General features: G+C 36.0%; 1 protein-coding gene and 1 long non-coding RNA gene across 4 annotated transcripts in view; one reads left to right on the top strand and one right to left on the bottom strand.

Annotated features, from left to right (window-relative positions):
• Window positions 1–27,184, bottom strand: part of SAMSN1 (SAM domain, SH3 domain and nuclear localization signals 1) — a 166,848-nt gene that overhangs the window by 79,263 nt on the left and 60,401 nt on the right. The window contains exons 9-11 of one of the 2 annotated variants that reach the window (XM_058427812.1): window positions 21,869–21,934; window positions 12,374–12,500; window positions 10,727–11,079 (exon numbers count right to left, since the gene is read on the bottom strand). In XM_058427812.1, the coding sequence (XP_058283795.1) occupies window positions 10,727–11,079; window positions 12,374–12,500; window positions 21,869–21,934 (546 nt within the window). Of the gene's footprint in view, window positions 1–10,726; window positions 11,080–12,373; window positions 12,501–18,839; window positions 20,502–21,868; window positions 21,935–27,184 lie in introns of those variants that run through there. The other variant, XM_032174266.2, reaches the window with a different exon arrangement.
• On the top strand, window positions 1,057–26,433 carry LOC131381209 (uncharacterized). 2 transcript variants are annotated; one of them, XR_009209784.1, is made up of 7 exons: window positions 1,057–1,181; window positions 9,023–9,237; window positions 10,679–10,882; window positions 14,087–14,262; window positions 19,176–19,322; window positions 22,855–22,901; window positions 26,059–26,433. It is a non-coding gene; the product is annotated as an uncharacterized LOC131381209 (long non-coding RNA). The 2 variants fall into 2 exon arrangements; XR_009209783.1 differs by lacking the exons at window positions 14,087–14,262; window positions 19,176–19,322; window positions 22,855–22,901; window positions 26,059–26,433 and having other exon boundaries at window positions 10,679–11,188.

The following is a 27,184-nucleotide window of genomic DNA, read 5'->3' as shown; positions in this document are numbered from 1 at the left end:
CATCTTTCTAATCCAATTATTCATCAGTATGGTTGTATTTAATAGCTGGGAACCATAAGATGCATAAAGATCTTACACTGAATATTCATAAGGGATTTTAGAATGAATTCAACCGCTTGCTTTACAACTTCCCAGGAAGGAGAGGGAACATGAATTTCTTTCCTTCATTTTTCATTCTTTCTGAAAAAGTTAGTTATGACTGAGTGTTATATTATGACTTTGAAATAAAATATCATGAAATGCATATGTGATGTGGCTATGATAAAATATACGAGAAGAGTTTTAAAAAGCTAACGTCATTTTACATATGCAAGACACTGTCAATACAGTCACAGTTTGGGAGGTCAGAAAAGGGCAATGGTGATGCCAGCATGTGCACTCCAGCCTCTTCTTCTTTTTGTCTGTTTTCCCCAGTGACTCACAGGCATGGGGTCACTAGAGTACCCCCGAGAAGCTAAAAGTAAACTCTCACCCATTGCTCACTGTATGCATTTCAGTGAGTTAGCTCCAGCTTTCTTAGTTCCAGGGAGATAATTGGGCAAACTATATGAAATAATCTTAAAAACTACTGGAAACCAGCAATGTAAATTCAGTGCAACATTTTCTCATGTAATACAGAATTGCTCAGAATTGTTGATGGTGACATCCTAATGCAAGACCCTGTCTTTGTCACCATTGTGGCCACACAGCTCAGGGGAATACCTGCTATATCATCAATATTATGCTGTTGTTTACTGAATGACAAATAATTAGAAACATATAATAATAAATTATAATTAAATGATAATAATTTCCCTTGAAAATAATAGCTTTTCTTCATTAAGTTCCAATTAGGTGTCAGGTACAGTTAAAGATGTTACATACATCATCTAGTCCAATTCTTACTAGAATTCCACAAAGAAATCTTTGTGTTTTCCATTTGGTAGATAAGAAACTGAAACTCCAAGAAATGAAGTGACTTAACAGTTACACAGACAGTAAATGGTGAGGTCACAATTGAAGGCCAGGCTTATTTGACTCATGAGGTTTCCACCATATGCTGCTTCTCTTTACTGCCATGGTTGTTTATATATCTGCTGCAAAATTTAAAGACAATTTAGTGATTGGAAAAGTCAGGACTAAGAGTTAGGAGGATTATGTTCAGCATCAGCTCTGCCATCATACGCTGTTTGGGATCTCAGGTAATTCACTTAATCTTCATGCACCTCAATTTCTCTATCTGTAAAATGGCAGTAATGCTTTGCCTAATTCATAGAGCTAGTATAAGAGGAAATGTGAGAAAAGTTATATTGCACCTTGAAGGCAGGGTCTCTAATTATCAAGCTGTTAAACCCCTACCTTTAATCAGCCCTTTCACATGCAAGATGTCATTTTATACTGCAAGCTGGGAGCTGATGTCTCCATTTTTATAGATGAGATAAGTAAGGGTAAGTTACTAGCCTAGTCTCAAAAATTACAAAGCCATGATCTTTGCAGAAAAACTTTGGATTCTATGTAGATTTCAGCTTAAAATCCTGCTCTGCCACCTGCGTAAATCAGTTATCTTCTTTGAGCTTCAGATTTCTACAATTAAAATAGAAATAATGATACCATGGTACCACTTACTGAATCATAACACAATTAAAAGAATACCTAAAAGTACCTGAAATAAAGTCAAGCGCTAAGTCAGTGGTGACCGTGATTATCACAATGTGTCTCTGTGCTGAAAACAAGATTTCAAAGGCATGAACCACTCAAGGTGGAACCTAGTGTGTATGTGATGATGGGTGGGGGTCAGGGTGATGGTGGCAAAAGCAGATGTCTCTCTCTAGCCAAGCACTCTTTATACCGCACAGACCCTGATCTTCTGCTCCCTTCTACAGTCTTACTTAAACTTCACCCATCCATGATTTCAAAGCAGACTTTACTCCTCTGAAATAGCATTTAAAAGGATTTTTAAAGTACTTCTTGTTTGAATGGTGAGAGCTCCTGAGAATGAAAATGGAAATTCTGGTTCATGAAGAAGTTCCTGTAGCCCTGAAGTGAATTCATATGCATACTTGCTGGTTCTGGCTTACATTGTTTAAGTTATGGCTGATGCATCCAGAGACCATGAGGGAGAGAGAAAGTAGATGGGATAGAGGAAGTATAGTTGTTCAGAAAACAAAACAAAAACAAAAACAAAACCCTAAACCTAAACCAGCTTAGGTAAAGGTAAAAAATGTAGAAATAAGGCCAACAGGCATCATCTGAAGAAAATTGCTTTGAAAAATTAGAAAGAAACCTTTATGTACAAAACTTTTTCTGCACATATAATTTATCTTCCTCGTTGTATCTTTATGACCCAAACTATTGAAGACAGCAAGTATCTTAAAAATCATCGACAGTCTTCTCCATTCCAAAGATGAGGAGATAGAAGCCCATGGAGATTAGGCAATTTGATCCAAAGAGATCTTACTATGACAGCTAAGCTCACAGCTGACTCTTCTGGCTTTGAGCAGTATTTGCTTAAGGGTATAACACAGCCTCTAACACACCATGCTACACATGCAAAATATGTCTTTTCTATAGTTTGCTTAGCAATATTTGAATTATGAACATATCTCTTTGCAATAAAAGAAAATTTGGCAACACTTGGAGCATTTGCCAAGGCTCATTATATGTTCTAATGAGCTCGTTCAAGGGTTCTAACATTCAGGCTTCTCTCCTGCCAAAGATTGATGCCCAGCTTTGGTGATTTGCTTCCTTCTGTTGAAGCATGCAAGAGAGGCTCTACGTAAAAAGGACATTTAGGTCTCTCATGGCTAATAAGCATATTGGCCACCCCCGCCCCGCCTCAGATTGTCCATAATTGTCTTCCTCCTTCTATTTGAGAATCCAATGAAACATATTCCAACTGTCTTGTGAAAGCCAAAATGTAGTTACAATTGATTATCATGGATCTTATTTCATGATCATAAGAACTAACCTAAATTACAAACGTTTTATGATGACTTTAGGAAGATTTTATTATAAGGAGTATAAGGAGTATCAATTCAATTATAAGGAGTATCAATTCAATTATAAGGAGTATCAATTCAACTTTCTCCTTAATATGGTGCCTTTGAGTAAACAAGCACAGAGTGAAAACATACGAAGAGAGAAAAGAGCAAAATCCTTAGGGTAATTCACGAAGAAGAGGGATTCTTGGTTTCCATAACAATTCTATAACTAGATCCCAGGACTATTATTTTCACATATGCATGAAGTTTGTGTAATTGGGAAAAGCCAAACATCAACCCAAATAATTTGACGGGTTTGAATGCTACATTGCTGTGTCTCAAAAGTCTATTTTAATAATATCTCTATTTGTCCTGGGTTTCTAGACTAATACTTCACACTTACAGAGAAATTACATTTTCTCATTTTATCTTTATTTTTATTGTAAAAGGTTTTATTGGAAAAGACACTTAAACGTTTTATGCACATTTACGATTTACTTTCTTCATATTCAACCTAAGGAATTTCCATAAACCTGACATCTTCTACTATTATAATATCTCATATTTTATATGTTTATTCTACAAGCTCTTCTTTATCTAATAAAAAATGTGTTTGCATGTCTGGCGAGACCTTTTTTCAGGCTTATTTTATATACAGGTACTACAAAGTGTTTGCCATTTTATTGAATTTTTACACCAAAAATTGCTATTACTTATTCTTCCGTTTTACTGTTTTCTTTTAATAAGATCCGGTAAACTCTCCTGTCCACCCCTTCTCCTGACACACATGCATACTTCTAAGCTCTCAAGTTCATAGACTGGATGGCTTAGGAGGCACCTTACATGACTTTGCTAAATGAGTGAAGAATGGATAAATGAATGAATAAGCTATTGCAGGATCTCCTAATTTTCAAATTCTTCTCTTGGGTAAATGCTGATTCTCCTACCATCAAACATTAAATTGGTCATAGTTGAAATTTCATCATATAAAATTGTCATAATTAATTATTATTTTCTTTCTCACTTTAAGTTTATAAAGTTTTTTTAGAATCTTGATTGTCAAGTATATTAATTTTAGCACAGACTGTAGTGAGTATAGATACGTTTTGGCAATTTTGTATCACATTTCCCTATTTATCTTTTTGAAATTCTCAGTCCAGATGACCATTTATGATGCTTCCTTTTCCATAAGTGGCCCAAATACATTTGCTGAAACTTTTTACCTTTCCATCCCACTATATTTCCACTGCAAAAAAGTAAAATTTAAAGCTGTTCCAACAAATGATTTTTGACATTGGAGATGAAACACAAGGACATTAAATTATGAGGAATTATGCATTGATAGTTCATAGTCTACCTTCTTCTGGGTGTGTGTGTGTGAGCTTTCTTCTTATTATGTCTTATTATTTACCAGGTCCAAAAATAATACTACTCACCACAAATGGGAACATAGAGGTTTTTTGGCAGGAGCCTAACATTAACATCACTAAAGCACAAAGAAAATGAGAATGGAATCCGTGAATTGTTTTTCCTTTTTCCTAAACCATGTGCCTCCTTACTCACTGTCTTTTTACTGGTCCTCTCTAGCCTTAATTCTTTCTTTGCATATTTCTATTTTTCAAAGTCTACATCGTGGATTCTCACTCATTCACCTACACTTTTTAAACTTCACCACTGTTTAGCAAATAAGTAGAGAAGAAAAGAAAGGCCAAAATGAGGAAATAGTATGAAGATATGACGATGGGAAAAATATCATTGTGCTTGATGAAAGGATGATACTCACTTCGTCTGTAGTAAAGAGTGTGTAAAAAAGACCTGTGTGCATCTGGTTAGAAGGAAGATCAGGTGAGTGAGTTTAGATTTGACCCTGTAGGTTGTCGGGGAGGCGTTTAAAGGTTTGTGAGGGGAGTAGTGACATTATTAGATTTGAGCTTCAGGATCATTAATCAGGGTAGCATTTATCAATTAGAATAGTCAAGAAAATTAATCTGTTAGATTAATCTGATAATGGTGTGTCATGTTGATTGAAGGGGGAAGACCAGGGTCAGAGAGACTGAGAGAGACTGCCAGGGGAGAGAATAGAGAGACAAAATGGAGGACAGGCACAGATAGCTTATCCTGGTTACGTCATCTGTCTCCCAGAGATCTCTGGTTTTCTTGAGACGTATTAAAACTTTTATACTTAACAGTGAAGCTGTGTATCCCAAGAGCACTTTCCCATGTCAATAATTAGCATCCACTGCTGCACATTTGAACTGAAAGAATTGTAAAACCTTTTGTTACTCTATTGGTGAGCATTAGCAGACCTCCTGTTCCTCCAACTGAAACAGTTGCGTAAAGAATTTTTCCATCATCCACACGGTTTGTCACCATTGTGATGAGTTCATGCAAGATTCCAAAAAAAGCCTTCTCATACTTGCCTTAGATACCTTTAAGTACAGCTTTGTTTATGTTCTCACCTTCAGATGCTGTATATCAACTCCACTCATTTTTCTTTGATTTTTGTTATATGATTCTGTCTCTCACTGTTACAATTTTTCTCACTATACTATGTTTGAATTCTTCTATAAGCAGGTCTCTGTTCTGTTCTTTTGGGTCTTTGACTTTGCCTCTTCCTGAAAGATCTTTTGTTACTGTCACTTTTTAAACATTTTCACGCTATCTTTATAAAATGGGTTTGAAAATATTTTAGAAATTTGAGAGGAGGAATGGATATTTGCTCCTTGTTCATGTCTAGATTGCATCCGTTTCTTTTTTCTTTTTTTCTTTTTTTGAGACGGAATCTCGCTCTGTCTCCCAGGCTGGAGTCCAGGCATGCAATCTCGGCTTATTGCAACCTCCGCCTCCTGGGTTCAAGTGATTCTACTGCCTCAGCCTCTCGAGTAGCTGGGATTACAGGTGCATGCCACCATGGTGGGCTAATTTATATATATATATATATATATATATATTTTTTTTTTTTTTTTTTTTAGAAGAGACAGGGTTTTACTGTGTTAGCCAGGATGGTCTCGATCGATCTCCTGACCTCATGATCTGCCTGCCTCAGCCTCCCAAATTGCTGGGATTACAGGTGTGAGCCACCACACCCGGCCCCATTTCTTAATCTTATAAAAATAATTTTTTTATCCTTATAAATCTGAAAAAGTCTCACAGATTTTGAAAAATATATGTGTTATTATAAAAACATTATATGAAAGGAAGACTTTGTCTCCTTCACAGCCCACAAACTCTATCCTTCCTTACCCTCATTCCCTACCAAGCCTATGGCTCATTTTCCTCCTTTTGTTAAGATGTTCCATGCTCTTAGCTTACAGAGCTTCATAAGTACTCTTCAGTTATTCTTCTTATAAATTGATTTGAAACACTTGGCTTCAAAGATTATTTTTGGTCACCTCCGCTATTCCCTTTCTTAAGATGCAGCTGAAATCCCCTCTCAACACCACTCATTTCACATGTTAGAAAAGATCGTCATCCTTAGTTTTTCCTTTCCCATTTCTCTAGTGGAGTATACCCTTTCATAAATCTGATCTTTTACCTTTCTCAATTTATATCAATTCCACAATCACATATATTTCTTCACTCCCAGATCCCACAGACATTACAAACAACTTAACTTCATGTTAAGCATCTCTATGTGTCTCATTTTCCTGTTGACTTCTGTGAAGAGCCCTTGACAAATAATACATTTCCCTGTCTGATTCAGTTTGTTTACAGTATCTCAATGGAATAAAATGTTCCAATCTTACAGACCTCTGGGTGCTTTGATTTTTGCAATAAATATTACTTACTATAGACGAATCCCAACACTATTTCATTAAACTTTTCTAATAGATATTAATAACCTTGCCTAACTACTGGGTGTTTTTGGTATTCAAAGGGTTACTCAAAGGAAAGAGAGTGAGTAGGACTGAAACCACCTTACGGAATTGGAATTAGTGAGTGAAAGAGGGTAAGGAGTTTACTCAAGCTCACTCTGCTGGCAATGTCGGAGCTACATTAAATCCATCAGCACCCACCTTGAGACTGGGAGGCTACAGTGGGCTTAGCAGGAAGCATACCTGGGTGAAAAAGGACTTCCTCAAAGATGAGTTAATTTCAGGCCACCTAAAAACTCTGATGTAATAATAGAATCAAAGACACCAAGCGGATCACAAGGTCAGGAGTTTGAGACCAGCCTGGCCAACATGGTGAAACCCCATCTCTACTAAAAATACAAAAATAAGCTGGGCGTGGTGGCGGGCGCCTGTAATCCCAGCTACTAGGGAGGCTGAGGCAGGAGAATCGTTTGAACCCAAGAGGCAGAGGTTGCAGTGAGCCAAGATCATGCCATTGCACTCCAGCCTGGGCGACAGGGTGAGAATCCATCAAAAAAAAGACACCAGAATGTTCTATTCCTAAAATTTTTGAAGTCAAGGAGAAACTAGTGTCCTTGTAGATTGGATTCATTTCCCATGAAATGTGGGGTTTAGGCCCAGCTCCATCATATCTGCATATCTTGGCACATATATTTTAAAAAATATAATCACACTCTTACCCTTTTAAATTGCAAAAATGTCGCCTCTGACTACCTGCCATTAATAGTAAGTAACATTCATTACAGAAGCACATCTTTGCAAACCCCAACACTGCCTTCTTTACATTCTATAATATGAAAGTTAAATAACCTAAATAATAACCCTGCAATTACTATTGAAAAAAATGCCAGCTATGCTAAAATGAAACTGGATATTTTTCACTTGTTGTTGTTATAGAATATATGTGTAGAATACAAAAATAATAATTTGCACTCATCCAACTTCTTTCACTTTAGTGTCTCAAATCCCGGAGTGTAAGTGGTCTCATTAAGTTTACCAAACCAATTTAACTCTAACATGCTCTTGAACCCTCTCTCCAAGTCCACTGAGGCTTTTCTGTCACGAATGCTGAACAGTATCATCTGAAATTCTGAGCATTCTGTAGATATGTTTGACCTTCTGCAGATAAAATTCACTTAATCATTAAGTTATATATTAAAATAGACAAAACTATCTAAACAAAAAAGAAAAATATGACTACTGTGTATTTCCCTACACCTACACACATCCACAAACACTCACATGTACAAAATAATTTATGTATAACTGGATTTATTAGAATGAGGAAAGCTTTGGCTATAAGAACAGCAAGAAAAACAAGAAGAAATATGCTTTATCTGGATCCATGGAAACAAAGTCCATTGGTTTCTAAGCTCCATTTATTTAGGCAACAAGTGCTACTCAGATATTTATTTATTTATTTCTGTTCTGCACTTCATGTTAGAAAATGCTCACTTTTGTTTGTTTGTTTGTTTTGAGATACCGTCTCACTTTGTTTCCCAGGTTGGTTTTGAACTCCTGGGATCAAGTGATCCTCCCACCTTGGCATCCCAAAGTGCTGGGATTAATGGTGTGAGCCACCACACCTGGCCAATTGTTCAGATATTTATTGAGGACCCATTACATTATAGGAACTATAGAGGATACAAAGATAAGTTATTCATACGAAGTATACAGATACTGAACTAATTCCAGCACAAGTGGAGTATGGTAAGTTCCACGAAGATGAGGGCAGTGTAGATATCATTTAGCTCTGTATCTCCAGTGCCTGATATTGTGAATAGCAAATCGTAGGTGGCAGGATGTGTTTCATGAATATGGAATGAAAGAATAATGCCCTCAAATAATGTAGAAGTTCAAAGGAAGGAGGGACTACTTCTGTCTGGTGTTACTCAGAAAAGCTTTCTGGATGATGAAGTATTTGATCTGAGTCTAAGGGATGACAGGCTGGGTTCTAACAGAGAGAATTCATATACCAGGCAGAGACCATCACACAGTCACAAAGATAGAGGGAAGAAAGTGTGAGACAGCCTTTAGGAATAGCAAATCATTCAGTTTGGCAGTTCAGCATAGGAAATCAATAAGGTGGGGGTAGTGCACGGATAAGACTGAAAAATTAGATTGAGTCCAGACTGATGAAATCCAGAAATGCCAAGTTAGGGAGTCCAGATTTTATTCTTGAAGGAAACTCTGACTATTTGTGTTCAGATGCCTATACAACAGCTTAGCCACTTGCCAAGGAGTCACCAGCCTTGATCCTGCTTCTGAAGCTGTCAGAGGGAGTCATCAGAAGCACATCCTAATTATATTACCGGCTACTCTCCAAGAAGCTACTCTAAGAGAAAACCTGCAAAGTGCAGCAGTCCCAGAAAAGAAGATGAAGACTAAAGAAGAAGGAGGATATTTAGAAATGATTAATGTTGGTCAGTTTCATCGGTTCTAAGTGTGTTATCAGATATCTGTTATATTTACCATGGCACTTTGAACACAAGTTACTTTAATTCTAGTCTTTGCAGACTTAATGCACAAATCTTAAAAGGTAAAAAAAAGTTCCAAGAGAAAATATGCCTTTTCAGAGACCTCTAAATATGTTATAAAATGTAGCTTCTGTCTAAGAAGAGACTGATTCTTTGAGGAAAATGGTAGAGAGTAGGCTCACTGGATACACAAAATTGTCCCCTTCATTCACTGAAAACACACATGACCAGAGGAGCTGTAGGGAAAAAAAGTTATAACACATGCCTTGAGCAATTTACAATGAAATTGAAAAAAAAGTACCACTCTTAAGTACTAGAAGATTTATAACATTTGACTTTAGCTTCTTGACTATTTCCATTTTTTAGTTAAGAAAGTTAAGATTAAAAGGTTTAAACAACTTATCCAAGCCAAAAAAAGAAAAGTAGCACAGCCAGAATCCATCCAAATTTGTTTGACTCCAGAGAGCATACTCTTTCTACGTATCACATAATAGCCTTAGAGTCTGCCCTCGTAAATGGAAAACATTCTGATGTAGTAACTAAAAGCAGGGTCTCTAGCTAAAAGCAAGACCTAGGTTATAGGTCTTGGCTCTACCTCCTGTTAGCCGTCTGACTTTGCACCTGTTACTAACTTTTTGTGCCTCCATTTTCTCAACTGTAAAATGAGGGGAAATAATATTTCCTTTTTTTTTTTTTTTTGAGGCGGAGTCTTGCTCAGTCGCCCAGGCTGGAGTGCAGTGGCCCGATCTCGGCTCACTGCAAGCTCCACCTCCCGGGTTCACGCCATTCTCCCGCCTCCCGAGTAGCTGCCACCACGCCCGGCTAATTTCTTTGTATTTTTAGTAGAGACGGGGTTTCACCATGTTAGCCAGGATGGTCTCTATCTCCTGACCTCATGATCCTCCCGCCTTGGCCTCCCAAAAGTGCTGGGATTACAGGCATGAGCCACCACGCCCGGCCAAAAATAATATTTCTTAAGGTAATATTTCACAATGTAAGTCCTTACCTTATAGAGTTGATGTGAGATTTAAATGAAATAATGCATATAAAATGCTTAGGAAAATGGCAGGCCCAAAGAAAATGCTCATTAAAATTAGCTATTATTTTTCGTGAAATTTCATTATAATTGCAATAATTTAGACACTTCACTTCACATTTTCTCGATCTCAGTCAACACACGAAATCTTCCTTCAATCAAAAAGAAATCCCTGGAAAAATTTTATGCAGTCATTAATTTGTACACAAAGGAATATATGAAATGTTAACGTGGGTAAAAGTCACAAGAGTTTGGTTGCTTTTTGGAAAGACAACTCTTGCTCTGGTAACTTTTCCGACACTGATAAATTTGACTGATTAGCACTTTTGCTATCTGTTTCTTTCCCGACAGTACAAAGCCCCAGATAAGATGACACATTTCCGTAGTTTGCAAACTTACCCATGAATGTAGGAGATCCATATCTGAGCAGGAAGACTTGAGACGTGTGTGGCGAATACAAGAGGAGCAGTGGTCCCAGGGTCCAACTTGTGCTATTTGGAAATCAACACATGTCCAGAGAGGGTTTTCAGGAAAAGGCTTCCAGTGATGCCACATGTAAGCTTCACCTTCATACCAAGCTAATTTATCTTCCAAGTTGCAGTCATTTAAAGTGCTGGATCTACCCAGTGATGCAGAAAGAGTATCCAGTCTAATCTCCATTTCTTCCTTCCTCCTTGTGCTAACACTACTCACTTTCTTTTCTCGGGACTTGGTTAATTTCAAACAAGAAATCAATGTGTCATCTTCGTCTTCTGAATGACAAAGAAATAGGTTAAAAACTGATTATAATTCTTCACATATAGAAATTATTCTTCCTTTTATATAAGAGAAATAAATGAACCGCAATGGATAAACCAAGAAGTCATTCAATTTTATAAAATTATTTACAGCAGCATTTATTTATAAAGCAAGTTATTTTGCTATATAAAATTTTTTGTTTTGTAAGAGTCACATTTTTCTGACATTTTTGAAACCATAACTATTGATTAAATTCTACCTCACTGGAATGAATGGAGGCCACATACAAATAATATGCTGAAAGATATTTGAGAAAAAAATACAATTAAAAAACCCACCTCTGTATTTCTATTCTTAAATACTTTTAATTTTTTGGGATACAGGCCGCGCCCCCAGCCTGGTAATTTTTTTGTTTTTTAGTAGGGGGGTTTCCATGTGGTCTCGCTTCTGACCTTGATCCGCCCAGGGATTACAAGCGTGAGCCACGGCGCCTGGCCAATATTTTTAATTTTTAAGGTCATGTGTATAATAAAGAATTATAAGGAAACAAATAAAATTATTTGCCTTACTTAAAAGAATAAAATCTCAGTGGGTTGGACTGAAATCCTACTGACATTCTGAAATTGTCTATTTTAATATCGATCTGCCAAGAGATTTATGGATGCAGTGTGTCTCACGGTGAAATGGTTTTTAAAAAGCAAGAACGACAAAAATAAAAAAAGCCATATCTGTAATACTATAAAGTTCATTTGTGAGATCTATATTTACACAATGTGGCAAAGACTCTGATGAAATTTCTAGTAATGTAGAAAACAGTTACAGAAAACAGAAATATATATCACCCAGAGTCAACTGCTCTATGTCATGGAATCCCTTTAAATCCAAATGTTTAATGAGTATTTTTAAAAGAGTTCGATTAATTAAGACATGCTATTATAAATAAATAAATGAAAATCAAAGTTGCATGCCATGGACATACCAATTCGCTATGCTTACATCAAAATTCAAATACATTGTTCTCTATGGCCAAGGAATGGGGACAGTGGACACTGCAGAGCTTCCTCCATTGCTCTCTCTCACGGTGTCTCCGAGCCTGGTCTTGAAGGCAAGGAGAAACAGGGTGGTGCATAAATACGGGGTAAAATTCAGGAATAGATGGGGATGTCTGTTTTAAAATAACTTGGCAATAAAAAAAATCCTCAATGTTTAATGATTATCTTAAGACTTTATCAAAATGGGCTTCATTAATGTATGCTTCCTTAGTTCTCCCTCAAAGGAATTTTAACAGCTTATTGAGTTCTTACTTACGGAGGTTTATTAATGTTGGTTTCACCTCATCCAGATTCTGCACTCTGGCTTTCTTAGTCCAAACCAGTTTCTGTAGTCGCTTTAATGTCCCCATTGATTCCACAGGGTCACCGCCCGATTTTATGGCCTAGCACAAACACAGCTCAAGGTAAAGACAAATTATTCTTCACAAAAGATTAAATATAAAATATGTTGAGATCATAAATGTGGAAAAATTAATAATGTGACCTTAAAACCTGAAGTCTGAGTCAATTTAAGCACTAACTTGAAAGCACACCACACTTTTTGGGTTCAAAATTATAAAATATGTTACAACTGGCCAGTCATACTAAAGCAGAGTGGTTTTACCAATTTTTTTTTTACTTCAAAATACAGCAAAATGGATTGAATTCAGAAATATCTATAAATGACTCACTCCTGCCCACTGTGAAACAGTGGAAAAAAACAAGATCTTTGCAGTGTAATATAGATGGAACAAGAGGTTCAAAGTTGCTATTTGCTAGTATTGGAATAGACTGATAGCATGCAAAGTCTACCTGCTAATATTAGATAAAGCAGAATTTAAATTGTCTTCATTTTCTTTTTGGAAATCTGTGGACAAACAGCATTTGTTTCAAGTAAGAAAAATTTTCAAATAACATACTGTAAAAAAAATAGCCTCTTGCTTTCTAGAAGATATGCACTAAGTGAAACAAAAGATAGCCACGGCATACCACATCATGTTTTAGAATATGTGTCACTTGTTTATTATGACAAAATATGCATAAAATATAATTAACATTGCATTAATAACTCTTGTTTTCTTTAAAAAGTTCAGGAATGTTTCCCACTAGTTTACTATTGAATTTGTATTTAGACAGCTTTTACTTATTATCTTAAGGATAGTTCCTCTTAAGGTTTTCAAAATAGTTTGGAAATTAACTCTTTGTGTGCTAAGTTTTATATGAATTGATAAAAATCATTGGGTTCTGTTGAATTCACTAGACGTGATGTAATACATATAGGAATACTTTTTCATCCGGAAAGTTCTAGACTCAGAAATATTTCTCCACCTGCTTTTGTCTCATTCTTTCCATTGAACAGCTGATAAATAGCATCTACAAAGACACTGCAATTTTCAAAAGGTGAATATTTGCTTCCTCACTCATGTTTGAATGAGACATATTTATAATAATGCTTTCCAATCCTTTTAAAGAGACTATAAGCTCAAATAAATGTTTGGAAGTAAAGAATATCTGACATGCAACATTTCCAATCTTTATACTCAGCTGTTATCTTTGGTCTTTAAGAATGACTTTGCACAACCAGTATAAACTTGTTGTTCTGTCTCTGCAAAATAGCACTTATGTAGGAAATGTGACGTTTTTGTCAGAGGAAGCCATACCTTTTTGCATTAAATAAATGGGAAAATATTGAAATCATTTTAATTTTTCAGAAAGGACTGTGATGAGATATGCTTAAGAAGCGCAAAATCTTCCCTCTCTTTCCAAAGGCCACGCTCTGTTCAACACAATTTCTATTGCTGTTTATTTTTTTGTATTATTTCTCAGTGTTTCTTTCAGTGCTTTCTGAGTTACTTGGTTTTATAGACCCTTTACAACTCAGGAAAGGCCATTTTCTGCTCTTTAGACCCTTTCAGAAATAATAAGATGACATTGCACAACCATTTTTTCTTTGTTGTGCTTCTATTCTTATGGCAACTTCTTGTGACAGCCAAAGCTTAATTGCTCCACTGAAACACTGGCAACAAAAATCGTCTTCTCTTCTCCCTTTGTGAAAAAGGCTTTCACTTAATGTGGAGAAAGGTATTATATACCAGGGAAATGGAACTTTGTATAAATGATTTTCCCCCAAGAGAACTAAAGCATTTGGAAGGTATCTGAATTCAAGTAAGTAAGATCTCATGGCCTAGAAGTTTTAAAACAAACTGACCTTTCATTATTTTGTTCACACTCTATTGTAGCCTTTTTAAAGCATGATATTGTTAATTTTTGTATCTTTATTCACTTTGAGTTACTAGACATCAGTCTACTGCATTTTATTTATTTTTTAAAATCCTATGTGCCTAGGATTGTACATGGCTTAATAAATATGTACTGAATGTAAATACAATCCTAATTTTATACATGTTTTATATACAAAGTGGAGTATCCGTAGTACATGTTTGATACTAGACTCATTACTTTCTAGTAGCAAAGTATTTCTGGACAACCTCCTCTTGTTAATAGGTACTATATATCCAAGGGGTGAAATTTAGAGTTGATATTATTATAAAAGATATAGAATCATTACAACTATGTATTAAAAAGAAAATGTATTCAGATTAAAAATACAGCCAGGTGCAGCGGCTCATGCCTGTAATCCCAGCACTTTGGGAGGCTGAGGTGGGTGGATCATGAGGTCAGGAGAGGGAGACCATCCTGGCCAACGTGGTGAAACCCTGTTTCTACTAAAAATACAAAAATTAGCCGGGTGTGGTGGCATGCACCTGTAATCCCAGCTACTTGGGAGGCTGAGGCAGGAGAATTGCTTGAACCCGGGAGGCAGAGATTGCAGTGAGCCGAGATCGCACCACTGAACTCCAGCCTGGGTGACAGAGTGAGACTCCATCTCAAAAAAAAAAAAAAAAGAAAAGAAAAATCCTCTAAAATATTTTTCAAATAATAACCCTATTTATCTCAATTCTCTTATCTATTACCTACATATTTGTACTGAATGTGATTGATTAAGTTTTATAGTAACATGCCTTTTAAATTCTAATGTGTTCTAAGAAGATTAACCCATAAATTAAACCTAGCATTCAACAAATCAATAAACTTTTATTTGAGCACAAACTAAATGCCAAGCACTATCTCACATTCTGGGGATATGGCATAGAGGAAGTAACATGAGATCACAGTTTTTATCAAATCTAATTCTAGAGGGAGGTGACAGGTGATAAACATATAAACAAGTATATAAACATAAGAATGTGACATAAGAAATGCTATATTAATAATTAACAGGGTGATTGAGTGAGGATGCAAAAGGAGGGTTTATTAATTTACTGATCAGGAGGAGCTTCACTGAAGATACTAAAGCTAAGGCCTGAATGATGAGAAGGAACCAGATATGTGAAGATTTAGAGAGGATTTAGAATTCAGCAGATGGTCAGAAAGAATATTTCACCTGAGACTTGAACTGGAGAAAAAGCCAGGCAAATAGCAGAGAGAAGAGAAGTCTTGGAACACAATACAGTTTGCAAAGGTTCTAAAGCTGGAACTCCTGGAAGAATGCTTAGTATGTGCCCATGAAGGGAAAGAAAGGAAGAGTACCAAGAGATGAGCCCAGAGAATAACAGAGATCCTTCCAGGAAGCTTCTGTAGAGCAGGTTGAAGAATATGGAATATCTAGTCAGAGGATGATACAACTTGGTTTACAGTTTTATTCTTCTCTCTCTACTGAATTTCGATTTTCCATTTCAATGGACTCTTCCCAGTAGCATTCAAACGTGCTTCATGTCATTCATCTTTACTTCACCATCTTTTATTTACCACTTTTTCTATCCTTTTTTGATCCTAGGCATTTGTATCAAAAATGTGAACTATGTATGCTTCCTTTAATTCTATTAACTTCTCATCTTTTTAATCTATCTCATCTATCAGCTTTCATCTCTACCATTCCCTTTTAATTGTCCTTTTCATATAATGAGCCATTCTTAAACTCCTTTACTACTTGACATTCAGCAATGTTGACCACAGTAACCTTCTGGAAACACTCTGTTTTCTTGGCTTCTGTGACACCATGTTCCTCTGATTTTCCTTTTGCCTTTTTTGGCCCTTCCCTCTATAACTCCTATATGCTGACACCTTCCTTTTCTTGAAATTAAATTTTGAAATTACTTAAGGATTAACCCTGGCCTTTTATCTGATATCACCATCATTCTCTTCTCATGTGCATGCATGCACACATACCACTTTTAATATCACTTATATGCTAATGACTCCCAATTTATTTCTTTCCCCAGGCCTCTCTGCAGAGCTTCAGACTCACATATCCAACTATATATTTAAAACAGTTTTTAAGCACTATCAGAACTGACTTCTAGACCTATGCTCCAAATATTATGCTCATCCCATCTTCTTCAACTCAGTGAAGGCCATCTTCATCCACCCAAGTGCATATTCCATAACTAACAGTTTCATCTATTCTATCTTCAAAATGTATCTTGAATGTCCATAACTAAGAGTTTCATCTATTCTCTCGCCAAAATGTATCTTGAATGTTTCTTTTTCTCCATCTCTATTGTTACCAATCTAGTTTAATTTTCTTTCATTGAAACTACTGTCAAGTCTCTAACTGGTTTTCTTTTCACTTTTGTCTTTGTAATTTAGAGTCTTCTTTGAAAGATATAAATTTCCATCAAAATGGTAATTATATGTGAATGTAAATGTAATTTTTCATATGTATATATTTAAAATGTATATACTGTATATTTCATATATTTGTGTCTATAAACAGAAATATCTTTTAGTTCATTTTGCTCACTCTTCCTTAAATAATATAAAAATTTTGTTAGAAGTGCTTGGTTAAATATATCTCATTTTCTGACACTTTGCTTGAATGTTAATATTAGAGAATACTTTTTAGAAGATAGCATCAATGAATTATTGAACTGGATTAGTCCTACAATCATATTTTATGAGCTGGGATGGAAATTATTAGACATCTAGTCTACCAGACTATATAAAAAATGAGAAAACTCAGAGAAGTTAAGTGGCTTACTCAAGGAAAGATAATTTATTAATAATAGAGTTGGGATGGAAATCAAGTATTCTGACTTTTAATCCAATGTTCTTTCTTACAAGATCTTTAAATGCCAGCATAATTACTAGTTATCTAGTATTGACAGCCAAATTAAGACCAACCAAATTCAGGGAACTTATTTGGAGGTTAAATATGGCTTTCCAAAACAGAGGATAAGTATCAGGTAGACACTTTCAGATTCACAGGCCTATCCTCTTAAATATACATAATTAAGAAGGAAATATATAAATATATGTGTGTGTATGTATGTATATACCTACACATATTTGCTGGAAAGGCATTTAAAGCTTTTAAATCTCTCCTGATTTTATCACTTCCATTTAAAGAAGGAAAATTTAGGCTTGTGGAGACTAAGCAAACCCAGATTGCGTTATCTGTCTGAATTATGTTCTCTTTACTCCACTAATGAAAAGGTAGCTGAATAACATGTCAGACTTGAATGAAGTAAAAAATAAAACAAAACAAAGCAGAAAACCCTTTGTTCTTGCTTTTCTTCTTAATTTCTGATTTGGAAAAATTTTCCTCTCTAGTGTCATATTTAACAAGTATTCAAATAACAAATCCTAATAACTTGATGTCTATCTCACATGATTTCTTCAACAGGAGAAATAGAGATTTTCAAAAATTAATATTTTAGTTTATTTTTAAAGAAAGCTGTAATGGAAACTGAAACTTCAAGTAGTTTCATATGTATCACATTGACAGTTTTCTCTAAGTTTCTTGGTCTTATGACTCATTGTTTCATTATTAAAACTGTGCCAGTGTATGCATAGGGCTTAGAAATATTTTAATGCTCACATGTATTAAGTGAAAAACCAGAATGCAAATTTGTATACAAGGTATAAACACCACTATATGTGGCCTTTTTCCTTCTTTATATATTCTACTCTTCTTAGTTTTCTACAATGAAGATGTGTTAGTTCTGTAATTAGCATAATTGGGAGACTTTTTTTTTTTTAAGACACAGGGTCTTGGTCTTGCTCAGTCTGCCAAGCTGGAGGCTGGCGTGCATTTGCATGATAAGAACTCACTGTAGCTTTGAACTCCTGGGCTCAAGTGGTCCTCCCATCTTAGCCTCCCAAAGCGCTGGGACTACAGGCACGCACAATCATGCCTGGTAATTTATTTTATTTTATTTTTTGTAGAGATGAGGTCTCACTATGTTGCCCAGGCTTGTCTTGAACTCCTGGCCTTAACCAATCCTCCTGCTTCAGCCTCCCAAAGTGCTGGAATTACAGGCGTGAGCCATCACATGTGGGAAGAAATTCTATAAACTACAAAATATATTTAGAAGGCAGATTTCAATAATCCAATCTATCCTTGCTAAGGACAGAAGTATTCATTTTTTTCTACTGGGAATTTGTTCTTAGCCACTTGAAAGGGAAGGTGCCTAAAGATGGGAAGAAGAGAGCTACTTTCATGGTAAAAACAAAATAAAGAAGCGGTTTTAAATGTTGAATTATTAAACCCCTAAATCTATATCTCCATTTCCTCCTATATAAAAGTGACTAGTCTCCATTCATGACCTAAAACATATTCTAAAAAGATAATTTTTAAGGTCACAATGATCAATAAACATTTAGAAACTCAATGGACAGTAATAAAACCAATGGGATTATGAACTAGAATTGATCAATGCAGACACATGAAAACCAATACATTTCACTTCAGAGGTTTATTTTATTGCTTTCTTGGAAATACAATTAATTAAAAAGACAATTTAAGATAATTTATGCAAATGAAATATTGATTGAAGAAATAATTACAGTTGGTGGGAAAATTGCCATGTTGACCTTAGATATTCATATATCATTATAATTTTAAAAATTATTATTTTTCAGTGATAGAAACTTAAACTAAGATTGGATAAGCACTTACAATAAAGTTAGGCAAAATTTTAAGTCATCGAATAAATGAGTAATTGAATGAATTAGTTAATACAATCAAATATGTTCTCCTAGAAGGTTTATAAGACATTTATTTATTCATTTATCAGATGAGGACCTAATTTATTACTGAGGATCTAATCTATGGGAGGTGCAAAGAAGAATGAAACATTGTATCTGCCTGTGATGCACATTGCTTAATATGAATACTAAGAAAAATAGTCATCTGTTTCTGTTCCTGTCCCCCTCACTGCAAGGTGATCTCTTTGGGGTTCTAGTACTATTTTACACATATCACTTCCGAGAGTCAGTATGGTCAATAAATGCATTCACTCTGAACAGCAGGCCAAAAATACATCTGGAGGAAAAAGTTGATGTGTGTCATATGAGAACTACAAATAAAATTCAATGATTATTCACAGGAGAGAAAGATTGCATAAGGTGAGAGTAGGGAGGAGAAATGTGCTTGGCTAGAGGATTAGCAGGTATTTAAGAAGCTAAGCAGTATAATTTAGGTTATCTAACAAAGCCATTTATGTAATAGTCTTATTCCACTGTATAAACACTAAAACCCTTTCAAGTCCTAATATAATATTCTAGCTCCTCCTTCCTCTCAGGCAGATTTTGACGTGCGTAATTCTGGTTTTGGAATAATGTGCCCTCTGAGAACACAGTAAAAAAAGAAAGGAGTCTTTCAGAAGCCACACAGGCCCAATTTTCCATAGTATAATGAAGTTGCGACGTCACGGCCATTTCTCCACTTCTGCGGGGGAAGCCAAGACTGCTTTTTGCTCAATGCCCTATAGCTTCGGGTCAGTCTTTGAATGTGGACACACTGCCAAACTAGCTGGGAGTTGCCAGGATTACACAAACCAGAATTGCAAATGGGGGTTGTGTTGATTTAAGAGAAAAGGCCACAGAAGCCACATCTTTCTTACTTCCTGCGTAATATCCTCTGCTCTGAAATTTTGAAGAAGTTTCTAGAACTACTCATAAGAACATTTCTCTTTTTGGGTACACCTCCTAGCTGACCAAAAATTATGAACAACAGGAAATTTAAGAGCCAGTATGCAAATTAATTAATTTTCATTAAGTATCTATTGGATTCTTAGCAAGAAGAGGAGCTATGGATAGAAAATTACACAGTAAAAAAAATTTTTATCTAGTATTTATTATTTCATATACACAAGAAATGTTAAGAAAACCTAGAGTAAGAACCTGCCCTTGTGTGTGGACGAATGATTGTTCTGCTTGGAAAATCTGCTTTGTGACTGGCCATATGTGAACTTGAGTGAGCCACTTCACCTCTCTGCACTTCAGCCCTTCATCTTTAAATTGAAGGAGTGGATCATAGGAATTCATCGTTCCTCAAATATCCTTGGGGACATTTGACTAGATAAGTATCTTCTTTTGTTACTTTACATAAATTCTTGAGCCTTAGAAAAATATCAAAGAAAAAGTGGGAATGACCTACTGTTAATCACAGATTATCAGAGTCTGAAGAAATATTCTCTAGTCCAACATTTTACTTTAAAAATGTGGAAACGGAAATGCAGAAATACGAATTTAGTGGCCTAAGAGCACAGTCCGTGGTAGATCCAACTCCTGCAATCCAGTTCTCTTGCTTCTGTTTCTAATTAAGGAATTTCATAATCCTCCCAAATGTATGGCTTTATTTTCATCTGAAAGTCCTGTTAGTATTTACTGAGGTTCATTTGTTTGTTTCCCACAGCTCTGATATTTAACTAGCCATTAAAAACTCAAATAGCATGAGAAATAGCAAGGGCAGAGCTCAATAATTTTTTTTTAGGGAACAGAAGTAATATTTAAATCATAACTTTCCATCACCTCTTCCTCCTACCTAGCACAACTTAGACATCTCTTAGACAAAAAAAAAATAGTTGAAAAGAAAACTGGTATAAAAACTTAGATGTTAATAACATGTTAACAATATTGGGGAAGAGAGAGCTATAAATAAAGATATCAAAACTTTTGTATTCATACCTACATAAAGAAACATGATTTACTAAGAGTAGTTATTTGTCACAAAATTACGATTACATTTTGGGAAGCAATAGTCAAAGAAGTTGCAAACGTTAGCTTGCAGTGTTCTGAAGCCATCTAGAACAAGAACTACAAATAGGACTTATGGTTGTTTCATATCAATAATGCTATAATACTTGTTGATGTATGTGAATATCCTGGAAATTTACCAGACCTTCTAAAACATGTCCTTCCCATGAACCTCTGTTTAACAATATCTCCACAAGGAAAGGAAGGCAGTTGATGTGATTTTAATATCATAAGGGAGAGCTGGCACACAGAGATACTTTTTAAAAAATGGTTTTATTGTATTTCATTCTATGGACTATAATCCAATTAATTATTTGATTTCCTGTGATCGCATACGCATGCTGTTTCCAAGTTCTCTTTTTTAGCAATGCTACAATGATGTACACTTCTCCCGGAAGCATGAGATAACACCTATTTCCCCCAAAGTCAGACGATATGCTTTGTAACGTTATAAATTTTTTCCTATCTCAGGAAAAATTGCTAAATTTTAGGGAAAATTTTTTATATAACAACCTTTCCTTCTTTGAAGGAAATGCTTTATGCTCCTTTTAGTTCAGAAAACCACTCGATAAGGACAAGCCTCTTTTTATTTCTTTAAAAACACTTCCATGTGGCAGCCGAAAACAAATGTAATAAAGAACTATAGAAAACAGTGCTTGTGGCATTAAAATGATTGGAAAAGAGATGGGAAATCCACTTAAATAGTTATATCTGGGAAGAAATGTCTCACCATTTCATCAACAGTAGTCTCAACATGTCTTTGATAGTGAAATGGACTCCAACATTCAGAGGTCACCTTAGAAATTAGAAAAGGAAAAGAGACAACTAATGTTAACATTCTTTAAAAAAACAAAACAAAAAATCTCCATAAAGCTACCAAACTAATTGGGAAATGATTCACTGTCTTAATTAGAAATAATTATCTTGTTATCAAAGTACACTGATTAATGTTTCATCAGTGACTTCATCTGCATATATACACATATATAGACAAATACGGAATATGTGTATGTATATATAGTATATACACATTATATATCCATATATGTGTGTGTGATATGTGTATGTGTCTATGTGTATTAGATTCACTCCTCAGCCCTCACATAGAGCAATTCCAATGCATGATCTCACATTTAGAAGGATTGGTGGCCGGGCGCGGTGGCTCACGTTTGTAATCCCAGCACTTTGGGAGGCCGAGGTGGGCGGATCACGAGGTCAGGAGATCGAGACCATGGTGAAACCCCGTCTCTACTAAAAATACAAAAAATTAGCCAGGCGTGGTGGCAGGCGCCTGTAGTCCCAGCTACTCGGAGAGGCTGAGGCAGGAGAATGGCGTGAACCCAGGAGGCGGAGCTTGCAGTGAGCTGAGATTGCGCCACTGCACTCCAGCCTGGGCAACAGAGCGAGACTCCGTCTCAAAAAAAAAAAAAAAAAAAAAAAAGAAGGATTGGTGGAAAGAGGGGATCCTGAAAGTTTTATGAGGCAGCCCACTCTAATCCCTTAGTGCTCTACATTATTAGGTACATAATGGGCATCCATTTTGGAAACTCTAATTGAGTTTAAACTCAAACCAAATATACATTTGGATTAATATCTCAAGTTATAGTGTGGGATATCTTTTATTACATTTGGTACCTGTCAGTGTAACCTTCTTACTGTCAGCTTCTACTCCTTTTGAAAACTTTATGTACCTGATATCAAACAATTTCTGCCTAGGGGACTTCAGGACTGCAGCAAAGGGCATTTGATGGAGTCTGTAACAGGTAATAAAATGGTGCTGCGGTCTGAATATTTGTGTTGCCCCCAAATTAATATGTTGGAACGTAATACACAATGTGATAGTGTATTAGTCCATTTTCACATTGCTGTAAAGAAATACCTAAGATTGGGTAATTTACAAAGAAAAGAAGTGCAATTTGCACACAGTTCTACAGGCTGTACAAGAAACAGTGGCTTCTGCTGTAGGGGAGGCCTCAGGAAGCCTCCAGTCGTGGTGGAAGGCAAAGGGGGAGCAGGCATTCTTACATGTCAGGAGCCAGAGCAAAAGAATGAAGGGGGAGGGGCTACACACTTGTAAACAACCAGATCTCATGAGAACTCACTTACTGTCATGAGAACAGCTCCAATAGGGTAATGCTAAACCATTCATGAGAAATCCAATCCCATGATCTAATCACCTCCTACCAGGCCCCACCTCCAACACTGGGTACCACAGTTCAACAGGAGATTTGGGCAGGAACACTTATCCAAATTATATCGGATCATATTAAGAGGTGGGGCTTTTGGGGAAGTAACTAAGTCATGAGGGCCCTCATGAATGGAATTAGAGCCCTTACAAAAGAGGTTGAGGGGAGCTGCCTTGCTCCCTTTTTGAAGCAGACACTGAATCTGCTGGTGCCTTGTCTTGGACTTCTCAGCCTCTAGAGCTGTGGGAAATACATTTCTGTTGTTTACAAATTACCCAGCCTAAGGTACTTTGCTAGAGCTGCCTGAAAGAACTAAGACAAAGGTGATTTCAAATTTTATTCTGAGGAGAGTCTGCAATGAGATTAAGAGGAATTTAGAGACAGGGAAATATGAATATTCGTTAAACATCTTGAGGGAGTATGCGCCTTTATTTAAACATTTATGACAATTGCAAGAAGTTTTATTATCACTATTTTACACGTAAGGCAATTGAAACACAGAGAATTTAAGCAACAAGTTTAAAGTCCAGTGTTTTTACTCATATAAAGGTAAGGCAAGTTTGGTTTCCATAAAGTCTAAACCCCAGTAGAATTCTGGAATTCTAGCACACAAAGTATAGCCAAAGAGCAAGAGGTTTGAAGCAGAAAACTGACAAAGTAGCTGAAGTGACTGCAACAAGTACTAAGTGGTTGGATTTTATTTTTGACATAGTATATGAGAGTGCATTTACTAGCCATTTTCTAGGTTGCAAAATTCCTTTTTAAAAATGCGTGAGAATGATGCTAAGGAATACCAAATAAGTCCTCTCAACCTTTTAGGGAAATCAAAAAGGAAAACACCCATACATTTGTGGAGTTCACTCATAAAAATCATTTGTTAGAATCAAGTATTTCCTCTTTTTTAAATAAAAGCTAAATGTAGAGTTGCTTAAATGCTCTTCTTTAAAAGTGAAAGTACACATCATAAATGCAGTATAACTTTGGATAAGGAGATGAGAAAATCCAATATGATCTTAATTTTATTTCACTGGAAACAAGAGATTTGGATTCCATATTAATATCCTATGTTTCTTTAATACCAACAAAAGCTACTCTTGAAAGTCTTCTACTGTTAAAGAGAGGAGATTAGATTTTTTTTCAAGATAACGAAATATAGCCCTATATTCTTTCTACCTGCAAAATAAGTTATAATCCTGCTCTTTGGAAGTAGAAAACTTCTCTGTCTATAACCTCAAAATAGTATTAGGTAGTGGTTTTAAAATACACTCACAAATTCTTTTACACTGAAGAGGTCTTCAGAAGGTGGATCATAAGACTGCCCCTCACCCTTAGTGTGAGCTGGATTTAGTGAGTTGCTTCTAACAGATAGAATAAAATGGAAGTGATGATGTTTAACTTCTGAAATTAGGTCTTAAAAGGAATTGTGGCTTCTTCTTGTTCTGTTGTGGGGAAACCAGATGACATTCTATGAAGACACTCAGCCTCGTGGATAGACCAAAGTGGAAGGGACCTATCCCTGCAGTCAATTCCCATAAAAAAACTGAGGTCACCTGCCTATAGCCATGAGAGGGAGTTAGAAACAAATCTTTCAGCCCCAGTCAAGCCTTCAGATAACACCTTGAGAGACATTAACCACCTGAGATTATAACCACATGAGAGACTCTAAGCTAGAAATGCCCAGCTGTACCACTCCCCAACTCCTGACCCACAGGGACTGGGAAATAATTTTTGTGTTTGTTTTAAGCCCCTAAATTTTAAAGTAATTTGTTATGCATCAATAGATATGTAATACAATATTCAAAAGTCATATAATGGATAAGAAAGTACTTGAAATAAGAAACTGATTAATACACAATGTCATTATTTCATCATAATATAATCACGTCATACATAAAGACTATCATTTGGTTGACACTGTCATGTTGGACTCTTTTTGTTTGTTTTCCACCTTTTAGATTGTTCACACTTTTGTTTAGAACTCCCTCAAATCTGTCTGATAAAACCTAGTGAAAGACCTGTCTCTCCTGCTTGTTAATATATCACAGCATAACCTTAAATTATTTCTCCAGTGACCCAGTGTTGTGACCTCAATTAAGCCCATGAAAAATCGGTCCCATTTTGTCCATTCTACACGCATCTCCCAAAAATTGTGTGCTATGTTGGATACAGTTTTAATTCTGTATATAGCCAATGGGATGTGTATGGCCAACGTTTTATTTGTTAGTAATCCAATTTTTATCTTAAGGACTAAATGACTAATTCTAAATGCTGGTTACACTACATGAGGACTGAAGGAGGCTAGTTTAGTTTGTGCAATAAGAGGTGAGTCTAGACACTGTTTAACTGTAGACACAATTTTGTCTGATCGCTTACATAGAGCAGAGTTTAGCATTAGCAAAAGTGACTGTTTTAAAAACAAGGTATCAGAAATGTATTCAGCTTTGAGGAAGAGAATAACCAACAGTGGTGGCTTAAACAAGTATGGGGCTTATGTTTCTGTAAAATAGAAGCACAGACATAGGGTTTCCTACTCGGGTGCAGCTTCTCAAGGATGTCCTCAGTGAATCAGACTCTATGCATGTGCCTGCTCCACCGTCCTTCATGTGTGCCTTTGCCTCACGGCTGGAAAACAGCTGCTGACTTACCAGGTATTTCATCCAGCTCCAGGCAGGAAAGAGAGCAAAAAACAAAGCTTTATCCTCATGAGACTCTGCCTTATTTTTTTATTTTCCAGAAAAGAAAGTCCTCCTCAGGAATTTCTGACTATATTTCATTGGCCAGAACTGGATTCCATGGCCACCCCTAACTACCGGGGAGGCTGAGATTTCAAATGCTGAAAATTGCAGTCTCCATAGTGAAAGACATGAAGAAAGAAATTGATTGAAATGGGTTAATTCAATTAGCAACACTTTTTCTCAGCAAAGGAGCTCAGAAAGAAAATGTTTTGGTTCAGTCCTGGGTAGGGGTGCTTAACAGTGCTTAATATCACCAGCACTGAAGGTAATAAATATTCTCTCTCTTTTCTATCATGAATATGAATGATACTCTGAAGGCTGAATGCAACCTAAGAATTTACGTGAGAAATGAGGCATGCCACACTTTTGAAAATATATTAGCCCAAAGTCTGTATTACTGCATATTTTATTCCCCTCTTAATATGCTACAAAAGGTTTGAGCCATCAGCTGAATGCTGCCGGAGAAGAACAAATAAGAACAAGAATGCAAAAATAAATGCTGGGAGTCAAGTTTTCCCAAGATGTTCTTTATGGTTGGTGTATGATCACAGTACTAAGCAGACTGCTTTGCTTCAAGCTCTACCCATCAGCACTTCTTCCATAAGCCTGGTTCTCCAGGAAGTTTATCCCGGGCTAACTATGCAGAAATATATGTGGGGCAAAGTGGGTACTGGAGAAAGCATTCTATGAACTCCTTCTCTTGCCCTGCTACCTGATTCTTTGTAACTTCTTCCATGCCTGAGATCTTCTCTTCCATTTTGAGAACATGAAGGAAACATGTTTGCTTAAGTGTGTTCTGGTTGGGAATTAAATATTTAATTCTGATCATTTTTAGTGTCTGAAATATATTTTGTAGGCATGGTCATATGATAATTATAACTATAAAATGTTTTACATTCTACAAACATTAGCCCATGTTACTAATATTCAGGAAATGATCATAGGAAAATATTTGCACTAGGATACTATTCGTTATTTTAACTCTTTCTATTTATACATAGTTTTAAGAAATTCTACAATGAATTTATATCATCTCCATAATAGAGAACAAAAATCAACTTCACTTTTTCCACAAGGCTGTTGTCTTCCAAGACCATACGTAAGCCAAGGTTGGGTTTATAAAGT

This window comes from Hylobates moloch, unplaced genomic scaffold (genome assembly GCF_009828535.3).
Source record: "Hylobates moloch isolate HMO894 unplaced genomic scaffold, HMol_V3 SCAFFOLD_14, whole genome shotgun sequence".
NCBI classification, from domain to species: domain Eukaryota; kingdom Metazoa; phylum Chordata; class Mammalia; order Primates; family Hylobatidae; genus Hylobates; species Hylobates moloch.
Note: the sequence above shows the minus strand (reverse complement) of the source record. Positions and strands in the feature narration are given on the sequence as shown.